The sequence below is a fragment of the Chrysemys picta genome, unplaced genomic scaffold, assembly GCF_011386835.1.
Source record: "Chrysemys picta bellii isolate R12L10 unplaced genomic scaffold, ASM1138683v2 scaf333, whole genome shotgun sequence".
NCBI classification, from domain to species: Eukaryota; Metazoa; Chordata; order Testudines; family Emydidae; genus Chrysemys; species Chrysemys picta.
The window spans coordinates 11,069-38,226 of record NW_027053040.1 but is presented as its reverse complement, the minus strand read 5'-3'; the positions used below and the strand labels follow the sequence as shown (position 1 = coordinate 38,226).

General features: G+C 41.9%; 1 protein-coding gene across 9 annotated transcripts in view; it reads right to left on the bottom strand.

The window, feature by feature from the left end:
• The window catches only part of LOC135978591 (centromere protein F-like), a 47,199-nt gene extending 24,773 nt beyond the window's left edge, over positions 1 to 22,426 (bottom strand). For 2 of the 9 annotated variants that reach the window (XM_065579483.1, XM_065579475.1), the window contains exons 1-6: positions 22,396 to 22,425; positions 19,138 to 19,254; positions 17,248 to 17,371; positions 14,619 to 14,700; positions 12,566 to 12,646; positions 4,636 to 4,737 (exon numbers count right to left, since the gene is read on the bottom strand). In XM_065579483.1, coding sequence (XP_065435555.1) covers positions 4,636 to 4,731 — 96 coding nt within the window. In that variant the 5' untranslated portion in view covers positions 4,732 to 4,737; positions 12,566 to 12,646; positions 14,619 to 14,700; ... (1 more) ...; positions 19,138 to 19,254; positions 22,396 to 22,425. Of the gene's footprint in view, positions 1 to 4,635; positions 4,738 to 12,565; positions 12,647 to 14,618; positions 14,701 to 17,247; positions 17,372 to 19,137; positions 20,640 to 22,395 lie in introns of those variants that run through there. The other 7 variants (XM_065579480.1, XM_065579481.1, XM_065579482.1 and 4 more) reach the window with 7 other exon arrangements.
• Positions 22,427 to 27,158: the final 4,732 nt, after the last annotated feature.

Sequence of the window (27,158 nt, the reverse complement as noted above, 5' to 3'; positions counted from 1 at the left end):
TCAAGTTACTAGAACTATTAACACTGGAAAACATGGGGGAGGGACAGTAAATAGTCTCTGTAAATAGTTACTAATTACACTAAAGCCCTCTCTTACAGAAGCAAAAAGAGTTTAAAAACCATTTTTAAGTAAAGCCTAAATTCGGTTATGGCCACTAATGGCCAGGACTCAGTGTGGCCAATCAGAGTAGCCTACTGAATCTGTTACACCAACACAGGTGGATCAAAAAAATACTAGCAAATAATGGAATGAAGCTTATGTATCAATTCAAAAGTAGATCTCCATAACAACATTGAGCATTACAACTAAGCAACCAGACTAATCCCCAATAATCATGATCCTTTGGGGGAAAAAATTCCCTTCTTTGCTATGATTACATGTTTAACTTACTGCTGTAAAAATGTTTTTTGTGAGGAAACTGCCTTAGTTTTTTTCAATTTGACTTAACATAAGACTGAGTAGCAACAGAAGTTTGGTAGAGGGGCATTCACTCCTCCCGCCTCAGTTCTGGGGGAGCAGAACTTCACTAATGCACACCTCCGAAGATCCTTAGGAATCTAGCCCATCTCCTGCAATCTTTAGGAGATGCAAAGTAGATATCCATCCAGGTATAATTAGTTTTTGAGGCTTCTTCCCAGCCCCACGGTCCTTATGGTTGGGGCTCTACATGAATTTGAGAGGGAATTTATGTTGGGGAATAGGGCTATGAGGGGCATAGGACTTTTAGTAGAGGGTGTTGAGGTTGGTAAGGAAAAGAAAGAGCTAAGTGGGGGAGCAGAAAGTGGAGGAAGATAGGGAAGGGAAAGCACTAGTGGCGTCTCCTGGCAACAAACCTCTCTGCCAAACTTCTCTTGGCAGCAGTTGCAGGACTCCCCTCTAACAAATCATAGCAGGTTTGTCAGATGGAGAAGGTAGTGAAGTGCTAGTGCTTCCCCTCTGCTTTCTCCTAAGCACCCTCCTATCCTCCAGCAAGACACCTGCTCCATCCCATGTCCTCAAGTACCCCCACAGCCTGTTCCCACTCTCATTGCCAGCCAGAGACCCATCCTATCAAGTCCCCAACCCTCTTGGATCCCAGTGATCCATTTCCCCAAATCTTTATGTCTCCCCCACTTATCCCCAGCCTCTCTGCCCTCATACCCTTTCCAAAGGCCCACTCCTACCCTGGGCTGGCCTGCCAGGAGCAGAAGAAGGCAGGTGGGGAGGGTCACACTCAGGAATAAGTGAGCCAATTACTAGCAAAATGTTCACGCTTTTTTCTGATTTTTTTATCGTCTAACTATAAATTAGAGGTGAACAAATTGGTAGCCTGCCTGCCCAGCCTACCTTGAAGAACTACGGATTCACTTCCTCTTACCAAGTTATAACCACCAGACTACTATTATCAACAGGTAGGAAACATGGCTTTAGTCAATTTAATTCGTGGTAGGCCAATAAATTGTTTCACTAACAAATGCAGATCCATCCAGCTGCCAAACTAAAAGAAAAGAAAAAATCCAAATAAAAGTAGCAAGGGAGAGTGTGACAAAGGAGAAAAAAATGAAAGAGGGAAGGTCAGAGTGGAGATACTTAAAATATTTTCCCACTAACTTTCCCTCAATTTGAATACGAGGTACTAAAATTTGCCCCTTAGTGGCAAAATCAGAATATCATGTTACAAAAAAGTTATTTTCCTTACACTAACTGGCTTCTTTTGAGATGTTTTGGCTACATGGATCCTGCTCTAGGTGTGCACGTGCCCCATGTGCATGAGACTGGGTTCTTTTGGGTTGACAGTGCACAGTGTAGCATCAGCAGGTATCTTAATATGCACGCACACACACACGCACCCCCCTCACACACACATAACACCTGCGGGCAAGGCAGGCCCAGCCACTTCTCAGTTTCTTTGCCAATACAGAATCCCAAAACTAGTGGATTTCACAATAGTAGAGAAAGAGGACTGGTCGTGGGGTCCATGTGGGCAGAACAGCCAGAAGAACCAGAATTACTGTAAGGTAAGTCTCCCACTATCTGTTAACATGGATCTCACTTTAGGTGACTAACAGTTATCTCCCTATGGAGGGGGATGTCAAGAGTCTAATTTACATAAAGACTGCAGGACTGCCCTAACAAACTGGGCATCAGATCTAGTAGTTGCAACTAGCGAGTAGTGCTGAGTAAAAGTATGCAATGAGCTCCAACTGGCTCCTTACCAAATTTCTGACATAGGAACCTTCCTCAAGCATGCCCATGTCACTTGGGGCCTAGTATAGTTTGCTTTAATATGATAGGGCTACCATTCATCCGGATTCCCCCGGACATGTCCGGATTTTTGAGCTAAAAATAGCGTCTGGGGGGAATTTGTAAATGTCCGGACTTCCCCCACCCCATGCAAGCGTGCGCGGTTAACAGGGTAGCCGGCTGGATGGTGCCACTTACATGGGGCTCCGACAGCCAGAGAGAGCCCCTCCTCCTCCCCCCTGCAGCAGAGATCACTCCCTCCCTCCCTCCCTCTCTGCATTCGCAGATCGCCTCCGGCAGTCTGGAGCTCTGCCCCCGCTCCTCCTCCCCTGCCAGCCAGCCTGCCGGGACGAACGGCTCCGGGCGTTCCTGAGCAAGCTCACAGAGACGTTAGGCGAAGGCCAACAACAAGGGGGCCAGGGGATCGGAGAAGGGGCAGGGAGGTTTTGGATGGGGCTGTCAAGAGATGGGGGGTTGGGAGTTCGGGGGGAGCTTTCTGGGGGGAGTATGGATAAGGTTTTGGGCAGGTAGCGGGTAGGGTCCTGGGAGGGCAGTTGGGGGGGGTCTTAGGAAGGGGCAGTTAGGGGATAAGGAACAGGGAGGCTTAGGTAAGGGGTGGGGTTCTGGAGGGCAGTTAGGAGCAGGGATCCCAGTAGGGGGCAGTCAGGGGACAAGGAGCGAGGGGGGAGTTGGGAGTTCTGGGGGGGCTGTCAGGGGGCAGGAGTGGGGAGAGGAATCGGAGCAGTCAATGGGACTGAGAGCAGAGGGGTTTAGATGGGTCGGGAGTTCTGGGGGGGTTGTCAGGGGGTGGGGAGTGGTTGGACGGGGTGTGGGAGTCCCAGGGGTCTGTCTGGGGGTGGGGGTGTGGATAAGGGTTGGAGCAGTCAGGGTACAGGTAGAGGGTAGGATCCTAGGAGGCCAGTTAGGATTGGGGGGGGGTCTCAAGAGGGGGCAGTCAGGGGACAAGAGGCAGGGAGGCTTAGGTAGGGGGTGGAGTCCTGGGGGGCAGTTAGGGGCAGGGGTCCCAGGAGGGGGCAGTCAGGGGACAAGGAGCTGGGGAGAGGGTTGTGGGTTCTGAGGGGGGCGGGAAGTGGGAGGGGTAGGGGTGGGGCTAGGGCAGGATGGGGGTGGGGCTAGGGCGGGGCTCCTCCCGTCCTCTTTTTTGCTTGCTGAAATATGGTAACCCTATAATATGAGAAGTTGGATCTAATTTATTTAGTTCACAGAAGATCTTTATGCAGTCAAATATCCATTTCAAAAGTCTCTGGGTTGAAACAATGAGCCCTCTAGACCTGTGCCAAATATTACAAAAAAAGTTCTAGGCCAGTTATGGAAAGGCTTTGTTCTATGGAGGTGGTAGAAAAGTGCCCTAAAGACACCACTCATATGAAGTTTTGCCTCTCCAGGAGTCAAATGAGGTTTGGGGGGAAACACTGAGGGTCTATGCCCTGATGCAAACAAAAGCCGGAGACCACTCTGAATCAGAACCTAGGGCGAGATCAAAGAACAGTCATCTTGTCTTTGTGAAATATAGTAAAAGAGGTCCTGCCATTAACGCCTAAAGCTAGCTTATCCTTTGAGCAGAGATAACAGTCACCAAAAATCCTGTCTTGATAGAGAGGTGATAAAGGCTCTAACAGGGACAGCGGGGAGATCATTAGGTCCAGGAAGACAATACTTTGGTCCCAGGAAGGTCCCTCACTTGGGGAAGTGTAGTTGCTGTAGCCAACTACACTTGAGCACAACAATCTCCAGCGGCATGGTTCCAACGGAGGGCACAGGGCAGCCTCCATCAACATGGCTTTTAATCAGATATCCCTGTCTTTAAGAGAGCAAGGTCTGAAGTTTTTGTAGATCCTACACTTCTCTTTAATATGTACCTCTCTGAGGCACTTAAGGCAGCTCGTGTTCAGGTCACTAATAGACCTAGGTTTGCTGCACCCAGCCCATGGCTTAAACCCCAGGGACCGGCCATACCCCGTCCTTGGGGCTATGTCCCTAATGGGATTCCGCTCCTAAATGCTAACTGCTAACACTACAGTAACGATATACAAGAAAAACTCAGAGTCCAAAGTTAGAGAAACCACTATCGGACTTGTGAAAACAGGAAGCGTTCCAACAACCGTCACTGGTGGAAAGAAGGAACTGAGAGGGCATGGGGCCAGCAGGGTCCAATGTACCAGCGCATAAGCACAGGGCTCCAGAGGTTGCCAAAGCCAGCCCTAGGGGGCGCGCACACATCAAATATGGAATCGACATGAGCAAGCACTCAAAGAAGAAGAATCCAATCTTGCGTGCCTGAGGCACATATGCACCTAGAGTGGGATCTACATGGACAAATACTCAAGGAACAACTGGTAACAGCAGTCTGGAGGCAACTTTAAACTTGTGAAAAAATGGGTCTTGTCTTACCTTTTCCCGTTCTTTTCTTTTCTCTTCTAAGGAGCGACGATTAATTTCAACTTCTCTTTGCCATTTCTGTACTCTTTCCATGGTTTGCTCCATCATTTCAGTCTATAAAAAGTTTAATCATAAATCACAGTGATGGAAGGGGAATATTTATTATTTGTACTACAATAGCAATCCCGCCCCCGCAATCAGGATTGAAACCCCACTTTAGTAGGCACTGTTAAAAAAACAAAAACAAAAAAAGACCACATACATACGAGGAAGTCATGGTCTCTGCCCCAAAACTGCTTACAGTCTTCCATGACCTAGTGAACACCCATAAAGGTATCCCATCCCAAACTGATAACAGATTACACTTGGCTATAGTACAAGTGTGTGCTAAGTTTCAATAAATGAGCAGCAAAAACTAAAAAAAACTAGAAGTGTTTAGGCACAAGAGATAAATTCAATGCAACTTTCAATTTACAGGGAATCAGCACATTGATTCAACTGAAAAAAATTAGTGAACTATTTTGAACAGCAAGAACAGAAGAATTTTCCTTGTTTAAAGTAGGTTAGACTGAAATTTTAAACTGAAAATCAATATGCTAAGAATTTCCTTTTTAGAGGAAATTCTCCTATTAGAAGTGTTTCAGTTTATCTGTCATTTTATTAAAATAATATATTGCTTGTAATTTTGGTGGTTTATAAAGAACTAGAGTACACTGAAACCCCATTTAATAAATTCCCAAGGTAATTTCTATTGTGAAAACAATCTGCTGATAAAAGTCTGAAAGTTGTCCAAAGCACACTACTATACATTTTCTCAGAACACAATACTACCGCCGCTCCTTTGCCTCTTACAGTTTCATTGTATTCACAGCATGTTAGGGAGACTTGCAACCAATTTACACAGAAAGCTGTCCTAGCAGAATAACTGTTTTTCTCTCCACAGAACACATTTTTATTTTCTGAAATCTTTTCTTTAAGACAAGTAACTATTTTTAAAGGTAATAAAAAAGTGAACTGCTGCTAAGATTTAAATCATCTTCATGGTTGGATGCTTTTAAAATAGAAGATGAATAATTTACTTGAATATAATTTTAAAGGGATGTGAAAAAATGCTTCTTTTGCTTTATTTCTTAGTAGTTTAACATAATACAGTACTGTATTTGCCTTTTGCGGGGGGGGGGGGGGGGAGAGGGAAAGGGGGTGTCTCTGCTGCTGCCTAATTGTGTTCTTCTGGTTCCAAATGAGATTTGTGTGGTTGACTGATCAGTTTGTAACTCTGGTGTTCGTAACTCTGAAGTTCTACTGTAAATTATGGAGCCACCATGAGCAAGCACATACATAGTTAAGCTTTGTTGGAGAACTGTGTAATGAATTGTGTTAGTCAAATATGTACTAAGTAATGTTAGAGAAATTATTATATATAAGACTATAAGAAAATAGGAAGGAATTTTTGCTTTTTGTATGTATTTCTGCTGCTTTAGATCATCAGATTTTGCTGAAACAGTCTGTAAATCAGAAAACTGGTTTGTATGTCTCAGATATAAAGTTCTTGACCAAGCAGAGAGCAGGGTAGAGAAGAGAGCTGTTAGCTTTCAGGAAGTCAGGTACAATCCCTCATCCTCCACCCGTCCAACAAGTAAAGACTCAAGACCACAAAAACAGATGAGTAAAAAGAATAAAAATTGCTGTAATGTAAGTACAACTGCATGGAGCCAGTGAGCGTGACAGCAAGGAATAGATGCATTGGGAACTCCATAGATATAAGTAAGTTTTAGCAGAATAAGCAAAACATGTATTAATTTGGGTTAGTTATTGTGATTTTTAATTAGGGGGTTAGAGTGGAATATATACGGATAAAGACACAGATGAGGTAGCTTGCTATACTGAGTCTGTGCAAAGTTACAGAACAGAGGATTAAAAAAAATAGATGATTGACAGAATAGTGGAGAAGATACAGAGGAAAAATAGCCAAGCATAGCAGAGATTTGAAAAGAGTCACCCTGTCCCCAAGAAAGATAACTTGAGCATTTCCTTTTCTTGTCTTATCTTTTTTTTGCATGTTTATGTAATTCATAGGTGACAGTAGCATTGTCTGAAAACATATATAATAAAGGCTAAAATAAATTGTTTCAGCCTAAATTGAAGTGGATTTGGTTCTCACCCAACAGGTTGACATTGGCATTTAAAATGGAACTCAAAATGCCTGTTTCACAGTATAATAAATTAATCTACTTTCCAAGTTTAGCAGAGTTACACTTTAGATGACATTAATTTTCTGCATAAAATAGTTTCTTACTTTGCCAAAGAAAACAATTAAAAAAAATCACAATATTAATAAAATTCACCACTTGTTCTCTCACCTTTTTCTTGGCTTTGAATATTCCACCGACAGACCACCCCAGACTCTTCATATATTCCATATTTAATAATATAATTTAATAATATAATATAATTCAATCAGATTTCCAACTCATTTAAAGAAGCTAGACTGTAATAAGAAAAGCTCTTAACAGTCACACCTAGAGGTTATGGTGACAGAGCTATGCCAGTAACTCAGGTGATTTATAAGTAGCATCATTGTGACATCAGAAGTAGCAACCAATCAATCTTTCCTCTGCAATTTGCTCAGTAACTCAGGTGATTCATAAGTAGCATCATTGTGACATCAGAAGTAGCAACCAATCAATCTTTCCTCTGCAATTTGCTATCAGTCACTGAAGTGGAGAGGGCCTAGTCACAGGTCAAAAGTTCTCATTGTTAAATTACTTGAACATCTGTATACAAACATGGTAATAACACTGGATTGGCTCAATGTCCCTGGCCTCAACCTACTCCCAGCCAAGACCGTCTCTCGATGGGCTCCTCACAGAGGTAGCAAAGAACAGCCCTTACTGTACCTCTCCAGAGGGAAATTCTTAACCCCCATTCATCTGAAGGTATAATCTTCAGCATCCTGTATATAGGGTGTAACATTCTTAAGTAGGCAGCAGAATCTGCATGCATCCATTAAAACCCTGACAGCAAAGGATAGGTGACAACCATCACATCTACAGAAGACACATGTGGAGGTCCCTTTCTCCACGGCAACATAACTTCTTTCATCTAAGTGTGTATGGAGGGGCACAAAGGGGATGGGAAAAGAGTTAAGCTAAAGATAAATATGAAGAATCATGGAATCCATGACTTGCATGAGCTACAATGTTCTACCAAATGCACAGGAAAATTGTGGAGCTGCAGCAATTGGCAGAGGCCAAAACATTCAGCTGGACTTCCCCATGTTCTCAGGAATTCCTGTAGCCCCTCAGAGTTTCTCCACTAATCTCAACTCAGAGTGCCTGCAAAGTTCAGAAGCTCCACCAGAACCTGCAGTCTTCCTGGTAACAACAGAACCTGAGGAATACAGACTGGTTAACCCCTATCGTACTTCTAAGCACTACAATGTTCCCTGTTACTTAGCTCCCCCATTGTTCTCTGCATAACACCGGGGACTTTCTGCCAGCTTTCTTTCTTTGCATGGAAAAGATTTCAAAATGTCTTAAAAAAATAATCAAGAAAATCCCCAGGCAGAAACCAAACCAAACAAATCATTAACATCTGTGAGTAAAGTTGACAGTACATGTAAGTGTTTTTTTAAATTCATAATAATGCTGCAGTTATTAAAAACAAACAAAATCAAGCATTAGAAACCAAGGTAATTCAGAGTTAAGATCAAAATAAAAGACAGCCTAACATTTGAAAGTAGGCAAGTCCCTCTGCCCCTAAAGCAGGGGTGGGCAAATTTTTTGGCCCGAGGGCCACATCGGGGTGCAAAACTGTATGGAGGGCCGGGTAGGGAAGACTGTGCCTCCCCAAACAGCCTAGCTGCTTTACGTATTTCCACAACAGAAACATATCAGCGATGATGCCTAAGCTCTGGTAGAATAAATGCTGAATGAAGCAGGAGAATCCATATTAACCACTTATTAAACAGGCCCTCACACAGTCATCTATGCACCTAACTGGATGAAGATCTAAAAGATTTCATCCTTTGCAAATTAACATGCCAAAGCACGTCTGACATGCAACATAGAGAGCATAGCAGCAGCCTTAGAAGCGGGTGGTTCAGAGAAAAATATAGGCAGGTGAATCTGCTAGTTCAGATGGAAGTCTGTGACAACTGTCAGTAGGAACACAGGATGTGTCCTAAAGACACTTTGTCCGGACATAAGATAGCATAAGTTGGGCTTTGAGCAGGGAGTTGGACTAGATGACCACCTGAGGTCCCTTCCAACCCTGATATTCTATGATTCTATGACCCAGGGCCTGAAGCTAGTCTCATTGCTTTACCCATTAAGTACATCTGGAGCAGGGCTTCTCTAGATTTGCAGGTCCTGCAAGTGAAGGACTTGCAAATAGAACATTTTCCAGGGATATTCCCCCAGACAAAATAAATATTTTAAATGCCAAACATTAAAGGGTATAGTGCTCTTGTTTGATGGGCAGTATGTAAATCCAGGGGACTTAGAAGAAGCCATCCTGGCACCAGAAAGAAATAACTATTCTGGTTAAAAAACCAAAATGCCAATGGGCAACAACTAACCATCCCTATCTATACTATGCACAAATTTGAAAAGAGCCAGTTATTTTGTTAGCACTGCTCACTGCCCATGTTCTTCTCGAAGCCAGGAGGCATGAGAAGAACTGAGTGGTGGCTGGCCTGCTCCACCCTTTTATGCCCTCGGTGCAGGACATGAGGCCGCTCAAAGTGCATGAGACTCTGAACCTGGGTGAGTGGGGTACGTTGCACACCGTCAGCAAACTGTGCATATGGATAACCACTCGAAGGGGAAAAAGTTACAAAGGGATAGCAGTGGTCTGTTCACTAAACCGATAATACACTGGCTTTTACAAATTGTCCTAGAGCCAGTACAAAAAGCCCTTGATCAAAACACCAGTTCAGTATGGAGACCTAATCTTGCTAACTCTTATGTGAAGGACTTAAAAACAGCACATTTTCCAGGAAGAAAGATTAGAGGCTAGAGTCACTGAAGAGGCAGAATTGAGGTTGTTTGAGAGCCTTAATTATACATTTCCAAATTTTTAAATGTTGGGTTGTGATTTACGTTTAACTTAACTTTGAATTTCCTGTATTTTTAATACTTGTTATTTTTAATTACTACAAATTTATTGTAAGGGACTCTCATCCTTAACTTGAGTTTACCCAAGTATTTAGCCTGCAATAGTTTAGAATCCAAGTAACTTTCCCCTTAATTTATGGTAGTTTAGGCTGAAAATGACAGTGTCTCTTTAAGGTCACAATTGGCCACCAGGTGTCATTCTTGCTCTATGTAATATTATTGGTAGGGACTACAGTCCATTTTGGTCAATTTTACCGTCATAGGATTTTAAAAACCATAAATTTCATGATTTCAGCTGTTTAAATCTGAAATGTCACAGTGTTGTAATTGTAGGGTCCTGATCCAAAAAGGTGTTGTGTGTGGGGGGAGGGGGGGAGAGGGGGTTGCGGTGCTGCTACCCTTACCACTGAGCTGCTGCTGGTGGCAGCGCCACCTTCAAGCTGGGAGACTGGAGAGTGGCAGCTGCTCGCTGGGAGCCCAGCTTTGAAGGCAGAGCTACTGTCAGCAGCAGCACAGAAGTAAGGATGGCATGGTATGGTATTGTCACCCTTACTTCTGCGCTGTTGCATGTGGGGCACTGCCTTTAGAACTGGGTGCCTGGCCAACAGGCACTGCTCTCCGGCTGCCCAGCTCTGAAGGTAGCACAGAAGTAAGGACCCTCAATTTGAGAAACACTGGTCTCCCCCATGAAATCTGTATAGAATAGGGTAAAAGTACACAAAAGACCATAGTTCATGGTCCGTGATGCGTTTTTCATGGCTGTGAATTTGGTAGGGCCCTACTGGAGAAGATGTTCCAGATCTTCAGTGAATCATGCTCAAAGGCATGAGGCTGCAAGATGCTAAGTACCTGCTAAGAAGTGCTTGGACCCTTGCAGAAAATGGCAAGCTAATTAAGAACTCAAGGTTGTATAACATAATGCATACTTTCAATTCATCATCCTCAGGATGTTCTAAGAAACATTATTCAAGTATCTTGAATCTTGTAAATATGACTGAATGTTTGACACACACTACTGCTAACAGTAATTATAAGAGCAGCCAGAAGAGGCCTGGTGCAACATGGTACAGGAACTCCTCACTTAAAGTTGTCCCAGTTAACGTTGTTTCGATGTTAAGTTGCTGATCAGTTAGGGAACATGCTCATTTAAAGTTGTGAAATGCTCCCTACTAAGGTCGTTTGGCAGCCGCCAGTTTTGTCCACTGCTTGCAGGAAGAGCAGCCCGTTGCAGATAGCTGGCGGGTGGTTGGAACCAGGGTGGACCAGCAGCCCCCCATCAGCTCCCCCCTCCCCTAAGTTCCCTGTGCAGTAGCTGTCCCTCCCCCCACTGCCATGTGCTGCTCCTGCCCTCTGCCTTGGAGCTGCTCCCAGAGACTCCTGCTTGCTGTATCGGGGGAGGGGGAAAGAGGGGGGCTAATGTCAGGGTGTCTCCCCTTCCCCCCTGTTTCTGCAACCTGCTTACCCCATCTTCCATAGAGCAGTGGGGACACACTACAGAGGGAGCTTCTAGGCAGTAGTCTCAGGTCTCAGCAAGCTGATTTAATTAACAAGGCAGTGTACTTAAGCCTGGAGTCAGTACTTAAAGGGGAAATGCTCATTCTTCTCTCACACCCAGGGTGTGTGTCTCTGTCTCTTTCTGCCGTCCCACCTTTCCTGCTGCCTTGTAGAGTGTGAGAGTTAACCCTTGAGGGCTGGGGTGGGGAGCAGGCAAATTTTTTTTTGCTTGGGGCGGCAAAAAACCTCGAGCCAGCCCCGATACTCTCCAAAGTCAGTGTTGATCTCTCTATTCCTGATGGCAGCTGAAGGTACAGCACAACGCCTCAGACCTAAACAGAGAAACAGCACCTACTATTAGGGTTACCATACGTCCGGATTTTCCCGGACATGTCTGGCTTTTTGGGCCTCAAATCCCCGTCCGGGGGGAAATCCCAAAAAGCCGGACATGTCCGGGAAAATAGGGAGGTAGGGTTCTAAGTGGAGCTGGCCGGAGGGCGACAATTCTGTTTTGCGACACCTTTCGAGGTTTCAAAATTTGTTTTTATTCTAGATTGGAATGAAACCATAAGCCTTTCAAATGCTTTCACAAAATGAAATTGAATCAAAAACATCAGGTTTTCTATTTGGGGGCCTTCCTCCTTGCAAGAGTCCACTTTGCACCTCAGAAACCTTCCCAGCAAAAACTTTGTCTGAATCAATACATCTCCGTGAAATATTTCGGCTTTGACAATGCAGCACATTTCAATGAAAAACATTCAGTTAAAAATGTTTAAGCAAAAATTTCCCCCCTTCCTCTCAACCAGAAGAAAAAGGTGTTTTATACTGGGAATGGCTGGGCCTAGAATCCCTCTCTTTTTGCCAGAGGTCTTTTGCAAAGTTTTTGGAGGAGTCCCAAAGTCAACAACATGTATCTAGACTGATTTTCAAAACTACAACCTGATATTAGGATTCTGGATTTCAGAATTTTTGGCTGTTTTGCTTTTGTCATCAAATACTACAAAACTGTACAGATGGGAAGACATCAAACAGACCAAAAACCAAAACCACTAGAAATTACATACATCTACAACAAAATATACTAGCCCCCTATAGCCTCAATGGTATACTAGGGCTTTTTTTTAAAGCACATGCGGCTAAACTCAGCTCTGACAAGCAGTTGAGTTAAATGGACTTATGCAACCTATACGAGGGCTGAATCTGGCCGATGATGTCCAAGTTTTTACAATGCTTCCAAGTCACGCATATGACAAGACGATTCTCTAGATAAGCGTGCGCGCATACACTCCCCACCAATGTGGTCTCTTCTCCTCTAACGAAGTAACAATTACCTTTTTTCACCACCTCTGGGAGTCCGTCTAGCTCATACTCTGGCTCATTCTCATGTAGGGAGATGGCAATCTCATCAGCACCTGACCAAAGGAAAGAGTCATTATCTGTACAAATAACTTTGAGGAGACTCTGGAAAGATGAGTTTAGAATGCAATGATCTCAATCATTCATTTGTTAATTAAGTACATAAGATGTGTGCTTGTGCAACCACAGTAAACTATGCCAAATAAAACAAAACAGACATCATGTAAAGGTTACTTTACAGAAGAGATCTCTGTTGATACTATAGTTACTGTCAGGGTGCCAGGTATCCCGATTCTTTGGAATCTGACCCTGGACACACAATGCATGGGCAACATTAATTCTGGCACTTCCTAACTTTTAAGTGCTTAACATTACTACCTTACCATTATTTTAACAGTTTTTGTGTATGTAATTGAATATAGCTCGTCTCAGAAATATGGATCTCTTTGTGTACCGCTAGTGATTCTGCTTATTGGACACTCATGAATATTTCCTAGCCTAACTTACTCTAGCTAATGGCAGACAAGTTGTAGTATATTTTACACACTGTGGTGACCACTTTAAACTGTTGTCCTATTAGCTCTATACTTAGCCCCTGACAACTCTTGAAATGACTGAAGCTTGTGATCAATAAAACACCATCAGATCAGAATTAAACAAAGACTGTGAATGGCTATCCAACCACAGAAGCAGTTTCTCCTCCCTTGGTGTTCACACCTCAACTGCTAGCAGAGCACCTCACCCTCCCTGATTGAACTAACCACGTTATCTCCATACTGATTTATACCTGCCTCTGGAAATTTCCATTACTTCCATCTGAAGAAGTGAGGTTCTTACCCACGAAAGCTTATGCTCCCAATACTTCTGTTAGTCTTAAAGGTGCCACAGGACCCTCTGTTGCTTTTTACAGATTCAGACTAACACGGCTACCCCTCTGATACTTGTCTGAATCATAACACTTTAAGAGTTGCTCCTCTCTCCCTGTCTACAAGCCAGAAGGACACCAAAAGCTGTTTGGAAGGACATATGTATAAACTCTAAAAGATGTCAGTTTCTCCATGGTGGATGCTGAACTATCAGCCATCTATACCCAGAATGTGAATTTTCTTTGTTGTGATGGCCAGCAACGGAAAGAACAGACACACTCCAACATTTTACACTCTCATGTCTCAAACAAAGCATTGTAAGAAGTTATACACACCACTCTAATGTTCTTTAAAAAATAGCCTCCCCTTCATCCTAAGGTCATTTTTGATTTCAAAACATAGGCATTGGAAATCTATATTCATAACATAGAAGGAGACTCTGAAATTTGAGGAGACAGATCTTGGGCCAAATTCTCAGCTGGTGTGAATGGCAGAGCTTCAGAAACTATACTGATTTACACCAGCTGAGGATCTGGCGCCTCATCTGAATCAAACGTAATAATGCATGTTTTGAAAACATATTGTATAAATAAATGCATTAAGGTTAGAAACAGGATCATGATTAAGGCTATGTTTTAGTCTCGGGTATTTTTAGTAAAAGTCATGGACAGGTCACGGGCAATAAACAAAAAGTCATGGCCCCATGACCTGTTCATGACTTTTACTAAAAATACTCGTGACTAAATCTTACCTACTGGGAAGGGGGACGCTCCTGAAGACTGCTGGGGAGTGGGGGAGAGAGAACAGGGCGACGCTGTCGCTGGGGGGATGCCCAGGATTCCACTGCCACTAGTCCCAGACTCCTGCTCCAGGGCAGCACCAGGGACCATGCCTAATGCTGCCGGAGCAACGGCCAGTGCGGCTGGCTCCTGGGCTTCCCCAGCTGATGGGGTGGTCCTGGGATCAGCTGCACCAGCACTGCAAAATTCACAGAGGTCACAGAAACCGTGACTTCCATGAATGATTTGCAGCCTTATAATAACATTCTAGTAGAGCATTTCCTTCTTAAACTACCCCATACTTGGCTTTTGCTCCTTTAATGGAGCACCATGTTCAGCAATTTGTTTCTCCAACATTTTTTTTCCCTTCTCTAGCTGCTTACAGGATTTCATCCAGGTCTTCATTTTACTGCGAGCAAATCCATTTTGCTTCTTCCGTTGAATTGTAGACTTCAGATTGTCCAACTATAAAATAAAAAATTGTTTGTAGTTGCTAATAGGAAACTTCATTCTTCTGTATAAGCATTATACTCTCACTAATGGCATCTCACCTGTCATTAAAAGTTCAGTGCAACTAAAAAACCAGACAAAAGTTATAATATGCATTTGTATAGTAGATTCACTTAGTAATATACAATTGAATTATAGCAGCTTCTAATTCCAACAGAGAAACATTAAAGTCATGTTTCTTGGAAAGCTACATGTGTGTAGATTTCCTTGATAGAGAAATAATAATTTGGTTATTTTGAATATTCTATTTAGATGACAAAACCCAGCTGAAAAGCATGTGGTCCAGGCAGGTTTGTCCACCCTATGTGCATTGGAATGCCAAAATAAAGGGATGGTGGATAACTGGCAGCCTTATAAAACACACTTCAGGATAACGTAAATATCAAGCACAGTGCTCCATTAGCTGGGCATGGAGTGAGCACTGTAACTCAGTGCCTGCTTGCCACAATACAGGCTCCACACTGTGCTTTTTCATGTGTTTATTTCTGAAGCGAGAGCACAGAACTACAGTCCGTCATTCACCACAAATGGAAGAGAAAAAGACTGCAGGCTAGAAAATGCAGAGGGAATTGATAAGAAGAAATTCACCTAGATGGACAGGTTTAAAAACTAAAAACGCCTCTCTAAATTATTAGCAAAAATAGTGCTGTCATAAGAAGAATCACTTAATTAATAATTTAGATGGAAATTCTGCATACATCAGAACTGATATGCTCTCACAAGTTGCATGTGACATAATGAGGTAGTAGAAGCAGTTTAAAGACAATAGGGGCACGTCTACAGTGGGAAGTTTATTATTATTGAGGTTTTTTTCAAGACACTGGCTTCCGGTGATGAGACCACGCCCCCATCAGGCCACAGCTGGCCCTTATAAAAGGGCTGTGAGCCAAACACTCGGTCAATCTTCCTCTAGCTCTGAAGGGAGAGGGACCTAGCTGTTTGGGAAGCTATGGGTACTGGAGTGAAGCAGGGCTAGGGAAAGGCCAGAGGAGCTGGGAAGCTCCAGGCTGGCAACTCCCCAGGCTGCAGGGCCTTGTCCAAGTCCCAGATTGGTACTGAGTTGTAGGGAAAGGCAGCAGGTCCAAAGTCCCCTGCCAATGATGAGTGGCCATTACAGACTGCAGTCGGCCCTAGTGAAACAGGGCTAGATGGTGACTGGCAGTAGCCACTGAGGCAAGGTGGAGGATAGGGGGTGGGGATTCCCCTGGGTGGGAATCCCTAGATAGTGGGTTACTGTTGGGGGCAGGACCCTGACAGGGGGAGGACACCAGGGTCCGGGAGGGACACAGGGGCTAATGTCGAGCAGGATGGTGACCATCAGAGGGTGCTCTGGCTAGAAATGAGCTAAGTCCCTGGATGACCAGAAAGAAGCGCCGCAGGGGTGAGTCCCACACCGTTACAAGGGGGAAAAGGTATAACTAGAGAGGATAATCAGAGACTTCTTAGAGAGGAAGAACCGTCCAGGGGTTAAGGGTGACAGCCTAGGACTCTGGGCACCAACATTCAGTTATGTTTCAATTAGGACAAGTTATTGTTGGCTGTTTCTAGAAATACTAGTTTACTGAATTTCATTTTTTCTGTACAGTGGAATGGTATTATAGTATCAATTTAACAGTAACTTTGTAGTACTTTAGGGTAGTCAAGTAAAACTCTTTCCATGACAGTTCTAAATACATGGTTGAGCTGGTTCAGAACAAATAAGAACTGACCACAGTCTTTATCAGAATCAGATAAAGATTCCTTTCAGACCTTCACTATGGATAGGACTCCATTACTCAAAAGTTCTTAGGTTTCCTCTTCCTTTAATAGATCCTGGCACCCCACTCCGAAACCTAATTTAGAATTTATGATCTCCAGGACAGAGAACCTGTCTACTGTGACTATGTTCTAATGCATGGAGTAAATTCACAACAATATTAAATGCATAGAAATTTGTTTGTGGAACATGTATAAGCTTTGGATAGCTGTCTGCTGGGTACTGGAATTCAAATCTAGTGCAAAACAGACTGATGTGCAACCACCTCTTTGTATCCCTCTTAACTCTTTTGGTTTCTTGATCTACTAGGACATTTGCATTAGAAGAAATACCAGGAACTCTACGATCTACTATTCTCTTCCATAGGATTTATTAGATAAGTCTCACTACATCTGTTAGCCTTGCTAATACAAGAACTTCTCTCTTAAAATATACTCAGAACAACCCAAATAGATTTATGTTGACAGAAAACTGTCATTTCCACCAACAAAATCTGAAAAATTCAGCAGCTCCTCAGCCCTTGTGAAAATATAGCTGGGTCTGGACTGCAAAGTTCATACCCAAATGTCCTAAAAGCTCAGATGTGCTCAGATTTGGGGTTTTGGTTTGGGCACATCTGTATTGGAAAGCAATGTAACAAGTTCTCTAAACTCTACTTACATTTTTACCTGTTTACCATTATTGTTGGGGGAAACAGTACAGCAGAGAAAATTATCTGACAGTACAGGAAACAGATGCTAACTTACTAGCAAAGGATCAGAGAAGTCTGGAAGATCTGGAACTAATATGCCAACCAACGCACACACCACTATTAACACAGTACACATGCCTAGAACCACCACTGGCCAGTCAGCTATCAGGGCTGCACAACTATAAGGAAAGAAAAAAAAAATATTTTAGCAAGGAAAGAGGAATTTGAAAACAAAAGAAGACAAGAACAGAATTATTTCACACCTCTCTCCTTACTGAATAAGACCCATCTAAAGCATGGGTCTATTTTTTTATTACACCTAAATGGAGGCTTCAGACCTTTGCCGGGTATCTATGTGAGATCCAGTTTAATCTCATTTTCATTTTTTTTTTAAATTGAAGTGAGAAACAGACCAAAAAAAGATGATGTTCATCTCCAGCAATTCCCTCTCCTCTTGAAACTTCATTTGGGTTCTTGTTAAAAAAAAAGTCTCTCTCACCAGTCCATTGGTATTTCTTTAAGATTGTTATAAAAATATAGATTTCAGTTTAGCATTTTTGTGTGTGCTGCTGCTGCCTCTAAGATTATTATTTCTGACTTATTCAAAAATAGATTTCTTTGGTTCACAGGTCAGGTAATGATAATTGCTACTTTTACTCAATCTATTCTGGCAACTATGGATAAAGCACAATTAACATCATTTTAAGTCAAATTGCATCATAAGACCAAGTATGCATTATTGATTTTTATACTACTTCCTCAACTTTATAGTTCTGGTTTGGTCAGAATGGTTTTCCCTGATCCGTACTACACAAGAAAATAAGTGATTTGCATAAGCCAGAAGAACCATTTGCTTTCTAACTTAAATCTACAATTTAAAAAAAGTTATTCCGAGCCTATTATGATAGTCCACAGAATTTGCTGCAAGTTCAAGGATGAAAATAAACTGCAATACCCACACACATACTCAGATTTCAGTATATATCATATCTTGCTAATAAATTCTTAGAGCAAAGAAGCTTTCACATACATAATTAAATATTTATCTCAATAAGAGGTTCTTGTTACATTGACAAAAAGTGTGCAATAAAAAAAAAGCAAAAAAATGAAACCCAGAAGTACGAAGTTCACTATAATTAGTCTTACATCAGTCATTGAAATCAAGGTCCTGGAGTTCCAAGGACAGCTTTACAGAAAGGTTATGCTGTCTAATCTTCAGAACAGAGGGGACAAAGTCCGGTGAGGTTTGTGATGCATTTTGAAAAAACATTTGAGTATGTGTCACGGAGTATTGGGGAACTCAGGGCCCTGCACCCCCGGCTTCCTGCGATTCACCATGACTCTCAGCCAGCCAGTAAAGCAGAAGGTTTATTTGGATGACAGGAATACAGTCCAAGACAGGTCTTGCAGGCACAGACAACAGGGCCCCCCTCAGTTAGGTCCAGCTTGGGGTCCCAGGGCATCCCAGCCCCCCCCCTTTGGGGGGGTCAGAGCCATCTCTGCCTCCCAACCATCTCTCCAGCCCGCTTCCAACACTCTGCCTTCAGCGACCCCTCCCACAGCCTTTGTTCAGTTTCCCGGGCCAAGGTGTCACCTGGCCTCCAACCCCTTCCTGGGTTCTCATGTTACACGCTCAGGTATTCGCCTTCGGGCAGACTCCCATCCCCCAATGCAGACTATCCTAGCCACACTCCCGTCAGCATTCACACACCACAGTAAGAACAGTCCCAGTTCGTCACAGTATGAATCATAGCATATTGATAGTAGTTGTACACATGTAAATATTAAATCAGGACAATTTATATTCTACTTCCTCCTCAATCTCCATGCAGACTAAAATAAAGGTTAGTTTATATTACAGCTCTCTCTACACCTACTTTCACTACCCCGAGAGACTGTTGTTGTTTTGAAAAATCAGATCAGCACAACATCTGTATGTTCTTACCTGGACCCAGTTACCCTCTGTCCAGAGATTTTCTGTTCTATTGCTAAAACAACATCGAATTCCCCTTTTTATCCCAAGGCAACAGGACAGTCACTCTGGCAGCAGTTTACCATTTCTCTATAATAAAACCAACAATGCTGTTACTGACTGCCCTGGGAGTCCTCTGCAGTGTGCCTCAACCTGAAAAATCTTCACTTCAGCAATGAGAAAGGGGTATGTTCTGCAGGGTTCAGCACAGACTTGGGAAGATTCAAGTGCTAGTGTGGCTTTGCTTCAGTTTCTCCATAGATAAATGTGGAATAATATTTACCAATCTCACACAGGGATTCTCAACCTTAATTAGTGAAAGTTTCTAAATCTGTTTGAAGTGCAATTTATTATTAAATAAAAGTTTAAGGGAGAGGGAGTAGATGACTTAATAACATTTTTCTATTTACAGGATTCAATATTTCTATATACACCAGATTCTACATTGACTAGTTAAATGTTTGTCGAGAGCTCTGAAGACTTGAAAGTTATTTTTCACCAGTATGTTGCTACTGCAAGAATGATTCCTTTACCCTGTTGTGTGTGTGATTCCATCCTCTGCTGAGCAGCTTGCGCTCATCTCAGTTGAGCAGAACTCTTCACTCAAGAACACTAAAGAAAGTTGTGGCCTACATGACCTGTTTAAAGACTTTAATAAACCTTATATAGGAAACATTACCAGGTCTTTACTCTTGTAAATTGTCCTATTTTTTCGTGTCACTGTAGTGGGAAGATCTGATGACCAGCAAGCCTAGTGGATAGCTCTTGGCCTTATGGTTTCTGCTGGCCTAGTCATCCCAGAGGGGGCCTCAGTTGTGGTCTCAATCACCCCCTTGTACTCTGATTGGTCCCCCAGAGTCCAGTCAATACAGAGGAGCAGGAGAAAGGGTGCTAAGTAGGGGACCCGGACCCACCTACTTCACCGGGTCCCGAACCAGGGCCCTAGAGGTTATCCAAGTATCCAGCCCAGTTACTGAACTACCCCAAATTAGGTGTTCTCTGAGGTCACTTCCTAACATCTGGAGTTCCTTAGTTTGGGGCATAATCATAGGCTAGGCAGACTTTCCTCAGTCTCTTAGTGTCCTGTTCCGTTAGTTAATCTCTCGTAGAGCTTTCAACTCCCAAAGAAAGGGATGAATCCAAGTCCCTGCTGCTAGAGTAGCCTTCACAGAGCTGTTGCTACTCTTGACACAGCTCTCAGCATCAGCCTGGCTTCCTGGTGTCACATGCACTCGTTTCTCCCTTCTCCTAGCAGTAATGTCCTTTAAAAACTGCTCCTGGACTGAGAACATGCTATGCAAGTTCAACTTGTTAAGGGGCGGGGCCTCCCTAGCCCAGCATTGCTCCAGTGTCGGTCCCATCACAGTCATACACTGGATATTTGTATCAGCAACGATCACTGCAGCCAGAATAGCAAAAGCATCCATTTGAACTATGTGACAACAACATTTGTTTCTACATAATTTGCAATCCTTGTTGGTTTTCAACACTCTGATGCACTTTGTTAATTAGCCTATGTGCTTTTTGGTACCTTGAGCATATAAACAATTTCACAGCTCACTGAAAATGCAAAAAAAAAAAAAAATGGCATGAGTATGTGTATCAAATAGATTCACAATAATTTTAAGTTGCCTCTGACAAATCTGGAAATATCTTTCCCTTTCCAGACAGCGCACATTTTTGAGATACAGTAATTAATTCTCTTTTCTCAACTTCATATTTTCAGATTTTGTCTGTCTGAGCTTCATTTGGCACCACTAATGACACTGGTGTAAAGCAAGAAATCTCTTCAAGTGATTTGTCCACAAACAACTGAGATCCTGAGTTGTTATTCAAAAGGAAAAGCTGGTCTCTCCACTTCTTCTTATTTCGTAGCCATTGTGTGGGAGGTGGGAGCTTTAAAATTAAATTGTAGTTCTTCCCCTAAAAGGCAAGCCGTGGATTTGACCTGAATTTAAAAAAATGTGGGTGCATTGACCTGAAGATGAAAGTGACTGGCCTCAGACCTCTGCCCCCAATTCAGAAAAGCAATTAAGCATCTGCTTAAATCCACCCCTATTCAAGAAAGAACTCAAATTTAAAAATGGCACGCTTTAAGTTAAATATGTGTTTAAGAGCTTTCCTGAATCAAGGCCTCAGTTTCCTGCCTTATACTAGCTGACTAAACCCACCAATACATTGGTGCAACTGGCTGAGAAGAGTCAGAGGACTGGGCCAGACTGGTAAGCAAGTCATTTCTTCGGCCATTCAGTAGTCCGAATCAAGTGGAAGTTCCCACTAGCCACAAAATTCATTGCTGCCTGAAATTTATTTTATGCCAAAACATCTGCTGCATTCAGTCTAGTCTGTAGTACGTTAACATTTCCTACACTGCTTTGTGGTATGGTGCTCCTCTTTCCTAATCTACCCAATCCATATATTTGTGATTCTTTACTTGCCTCGCTGCACTTCTAATGAGCTGGGAAATCATGTTTGCATACTAAGCAATAAAACAATGCTTAGGAGTTCTCCATTGTGAATCTGTATCTCTGTGTATAAGAAGAAAAATCGGGTTCATAACAATCTGGTTGTACACAAAAAGATATATACAACTTTTCAAAATGTCTAGTTGGTGTATATTTAAGAGGTTTTCATTGTTTCATGTACAGTGGAAATGTATTTGATTGGATTTATATGCAGTATATTCACTGAACAGATCTATTATTTACTGAGGGCAATTCCTGCACCTGGATTATTCCTTTAACATGTGTTCATTTGAAATGGTATCTAATATTTCAGGTGCATGAACATTTTGGGTAGGCCATTCTTCTTTCTACCATTAACCATGCTGTATTTTTGTTTAAGAGTAGGAAAGATTATTGCAATGCCCTCTCCTGAGCTTTTAAAATCAAGCTGTTTTATAATTATTGGTGTTGGACCAGAGAGTTTCTGGTGGTACACTCAGGAGCAGGACTGTGGTCAGCTGTCCACACGCGCACACACACACACACACACACACACACACACACACACACAATTTGTAAAGAAAATAAAATTAAAAAAGAATCAGAAGACAACACGGGATATTTGTCCAAAATTAGTATTATTCTTTCCATCTGCTTTTAGAAGGAAACCTAGTCATATGCACAACAGCTAATTTTACAATACACTAACACCTTTGTATGAGACATGGTTTTCTTAACACATGAGAGAACATGCACAAGATTTGTAAGTGCTTATACGGTACCTTACCTTTTTGGTAATTTGAATGGTCTGGCTGGTCTGAAAAGAAAAAAAAAAGAATTATCGAACATAAACAAAATGCACTAATACTTATGCACTAATATTTTTTTCCTGTGCAGTTCCGGGGAAGAAAATATTTTAAATTGGCATATTCTATCCTGGCATTATCCAGAAAACTGGAACCCCCAAAGGTACCCAAATAAAACCTGTTTCAACTGCAAATGTTGTTGTTGCTTCTTTACTAGAAATCTAGCTCTACCAAAGTTATTCTGAATAGCAAGAGAGAACAGGCACAAATGTATTGGTTGCGAATACTTTCTCTTCTTCAAATGGATCTTAGTTCATGGAGTAATAATCTTCAGTATACACTTCATATTTTAAAAAATTGTAATTAAGATGACCAAAAAGCAGTCTCTGGGGGAAAACCATAAATCCACTTAAAGATTCAGTATCTATGGATATGACAAACAGATGTTCCGAAGATGCAACTAAAACCACAGTTTCAGGTAAAGCATGAACTTGGTTTACTTTCAATAGTCATCTTTAATACTGTTTCTATATTCCGTAGATAGAAGACACTAACTAAGAGACCATTTTTCACCAAAAAAAGTCACTTTATAGTACTAAATTCTCAGTTCTCTAAAAGAGTACAGATTTGCTAATTCCCACACCACTGCATTAATGGCTCAAAATTTATGAGGGCTTCTGAGATTGTTCCAGGAGCAACTAAAAAAAAATCAGTTTGTCTAAAAATAAGATACATTGTCCCTGCAAAAGATACTGAGTGAAATCCTGGCTCTGGGGAATTAACTGTACCATTATAAGCATCTTTGTACAGGTATAGCTGTGTCCACACTAGGGTGTTGTACTGCTTTAACTACATATGTTACTAAACCAATATAGTTATGGTGACAAAAACAAAGAAACAAAAACCACCCGTGTATAAAAAGTTAGGACTGCCCCTAAAAAGTTAGGACTCATTTAGACAAAGCAGAAAGCACAATCTTATGTAGAATAACTTAACATACCACTTCACAGATATGCTGACCAGCATAGCTGTGATAAGAAAGGAATAATCAAAAATATGTTTTTCAAGCAATACTCTAATTCAAAGCATAAAATAAGCTACACGTTAGCATACCTATTACTGGGCATCATCAATGACACACTCCTTACATCAGCTGTGAAGATGAAAGAACAGATAAAGCTAGACAAACTAAACCTAGTTTCTAATCCATCTTTTAAGCATCATGGCTAAGTGCATGTGGTCGGTGTCAAATGATACAGAGAATAACTACAACTCTTAACTACTTAATTCCTGATAAATAGAAAAATATAAAGATAAAGATAAATTAAAATGACATAGCATTTTAAATGTAACTGTACTTTAGAAATACAAAGGAATCACAAGAAAACAAACATTTTCATTTTATAACCAAAACAGGATGAAAAGTCCTTAAAAAAACAAAAACAAAACTAAACCTTGTAGACAGATATGTTTCACTGTAGTTTGTCCTCAGCTTTTAGAATATTAAATAGAGCATTTATTTTCCTACTGTTGGGCTACAGAAACTGATATTTTGATTAAACCCAAACTGACGACTTCAAGAAGTTGAACACATATTTGTAAATAATCATGGAACTCATCACTATTGATGGAGCAGGTGCTCGTAATTCCCAGAATTTATAGGGAAAATGGAAAGTCTCATTGCATTTAGTGATGAACAAACTGGGAAACTTGAGGTAATGGAGGACTTGAAAAATCCATCTGCCACTGGAGAGTAAGCAGCTTTTCCTGACGCATAGAAGAACCTATGCCAACTTCTGCAGAATTTTAGTTTTCCTTTGACTTAATTAAACAAAGAGTTTCTATCCCTTGCTGTTGCGAAGATTAAATGCATTTCACATTTGGAAGGTTAACAACGCAGTGCTGTCTTGCTGGGTTGGAGAGAGAGAGAGAGAGAGAGAGAGAGAAGACTGTAATACCCCTCTCTGCTGCTGTTGGTCCTGCTCCTCAGTGTTCTCCTATGATTTAACAGAGTGAAAACAGACTTGATAGTAGTTAGTTTTTACTGCTGCAATTCTGAAAACTGTGGGCAACCATCAAACTGACATCCCATCAATTGTACTACTGCTTGAGAAAGCTATGAGTAGCAGTGGAAACAGACATCAGAGCTATTAACTGGGATAGAAATGGGGGGGAATATAGATTAGCAAACATTGCTCTGAGTTAGCAGCCAGGAAGCTGGAGGGAAGTGGTAGAATGGCAGAATGCCCAGTGCCCAGCTACAACAGCCAGGAAGCTGAGGAGGCATTGTGGAGCCCCTTACCTATGCAGAAGATAGGAGGCTTTGGGATGGGAAGGAGAAGAGAGAGAATGCTCCTTCCCTCCAACTGCCAAAGGGGGCTGGTAACTGGCACATTTGAAACCTTCCTTTTAGCTGGAGGGTAATATGAAAGATGGAATCTCTTAAGTGGGATCTAGGAATCCCTAAGCGGGATCTAGTAGGAATCTCATCACCCTTCCCCATTTCTAGGAGTAGAGGGACTGGACTTCTCACGATGGTTCTACCTCTGGATAGTGGGGCCTTCCCATCTTTCACAATGGACTCTGGAAAGTAGATTAAGTTCTCTGGCAAAGAGGTGCCTGCAAAAAATTTTTAAGCCTTGATGTAACAACCTTGATCTAGATTCAAAACTCCCAGCCTAGATGGTAAACTCTGTCAGGCAATCATTGGGCCTTTATTGTCTCTGAAAAGCACGACACGCTTATAAATCTCTATATAAATGTTAAAAGAAAAAAAATCTCCATGGAAGAAGTTAAGATAGGGTATCATTTTTCCACCTACATTAGAGACCTACTTAGAACATCAATTTTATGTATGGGTTTCTCTGTCATGTTCATCATCGTAGCAAGTAAGCATCACACAAACAGTAAACCTGCACTTATCCTCACAACATCCATAGGGAAGGGTTATAATTCTCTATTTACAGATCAGAAACTCAAACAGAGACATTAAGGTCAAAATTACCACATGGCCACTAACTTTGGATGTCCAGTGTGAGAAACTTAAAACAGAGATGCTGAAAAGTCTCAACTTCAGATGAGGTCAATGCAGTTACCTCTGAAAAAACATCAAATTAGAAAGCCAAAATTTGTAGCATCCAAAACTAGTGGACTCTCTCAAAATGTTATGCCTAAGTGACTTGCCCAAGATCACAAAGGAATTCTGTTGCAGAGTTAGGAACAGATCCCAGATCCACTCATTCCCAGTACAAGACCATCCTTCCTCTTTCAGCCCAATTGGCAGATAGCTGGTTTTTAGAAGTCAGTGTGGCTGAGTGCTCTGAATGTGGTAAGGACAAAGTTCTGCAGACCACTCTCAAGGTATCACCAATACATGGAAAGGTTTCTACCCAAAATTATTTGAATCAGATTTGAGTAGCAATAAGACCATGTATGAAAAGAAATGTTCGCATAAACCAACAAGCTTTTGGATTACCTCAAAGCCAAAAGGCTTATAAACAAGAATGAACAAAGGACAAATTAGCTAGAAAGCTATAATTAAATGCTCAAGAATTTTTCAGAATGACAGCCACTCTCAATTTAAGGTATCATTCCATGTAACTATACAAATTATGAACCTCTACCTTCATTCATGTAATAAAAAAGGTCAAAGCTCTGGTGGCATGATCAACTCTTTTGAGTAGAGGGCTAAGGGAAGAAAACGAAGGAAAGATTTTTGAAATCTGACTGTACACTCAGGTTGAAGTGCAAGAGAGAGGTGGATATCTACACTCTTATCTTTAGTACGTTGACCCAATGACCAACCAATTTCTAGCCTTTAGAAATAAAAGATTTGCATTCCAATGCACGTTCTGTCACCTGTGAAAATGAATTTCATTCTCTAATCTGGACATTACTACAAATAACTGAACCACCACATTATTTGGCACATGTGGCAGCATGTTACCCAGAGAGATCGGTCTGGTACTGGAACGGTATGGGCTGTTGCAAGCAGATTTGTGATGTGTTGGCAGGGTTATGTAGAGAAGTTTGCCAAGCACATGCCTGACTCACATCAATTCCAATAGCCTTCACTCTAATCAGTAGATAATTAAACGATAAAAATGAAAGATTAAGTAAGCGGCTGCTCTATACAGACAAATACTCTCCTCTCCACAAAACTGGCTTTCCACTGAGGTGCTCCAGAGACCAGAACACTCCCCTTTCCCCAACCACTCCACTCACCTCAGGCTGCAGAGCTGCTGCAGTAGTTTCCATGGCAGCTACCCCCTCTCTTCAACCCTTAACCATGGCCACACCTCTACCCCTGTCCCCAAAATACCCCCAGAAGGTGGTCTGGTTGGAACAATGTATTGCTGAAGTATGCTGTGACACCTTCCCAGCAGAACTGCAACAGCAGCTGCTGCCTGTTCAGTCAGACAAGGCTGGATAGGGAACTGTGTTCATTTTGCATCTGTTTCATAATTAGGGCTCACTGAACATTTCCATTAAAAGTCTATAATGAGGAGTCTTTGTACAAAATGTTGTTCCTAGGCAAAAATCTCATTTTCTTTTATACAAGAAAAACAACAACAACAAAACCCCAACTTGAATATTTTTGTGAAAACAAAACCCCTCAAATGCACATTTCCCTTCTGTTTCCTCTCTGCACAAAGTATATTCAGTGTTGAACAAATGAGGATGATTAAGTCCTTCAAGTCTCGGAAGGTTAAAGGTCACACCTGCTATCAAATTGTTTTTTTTT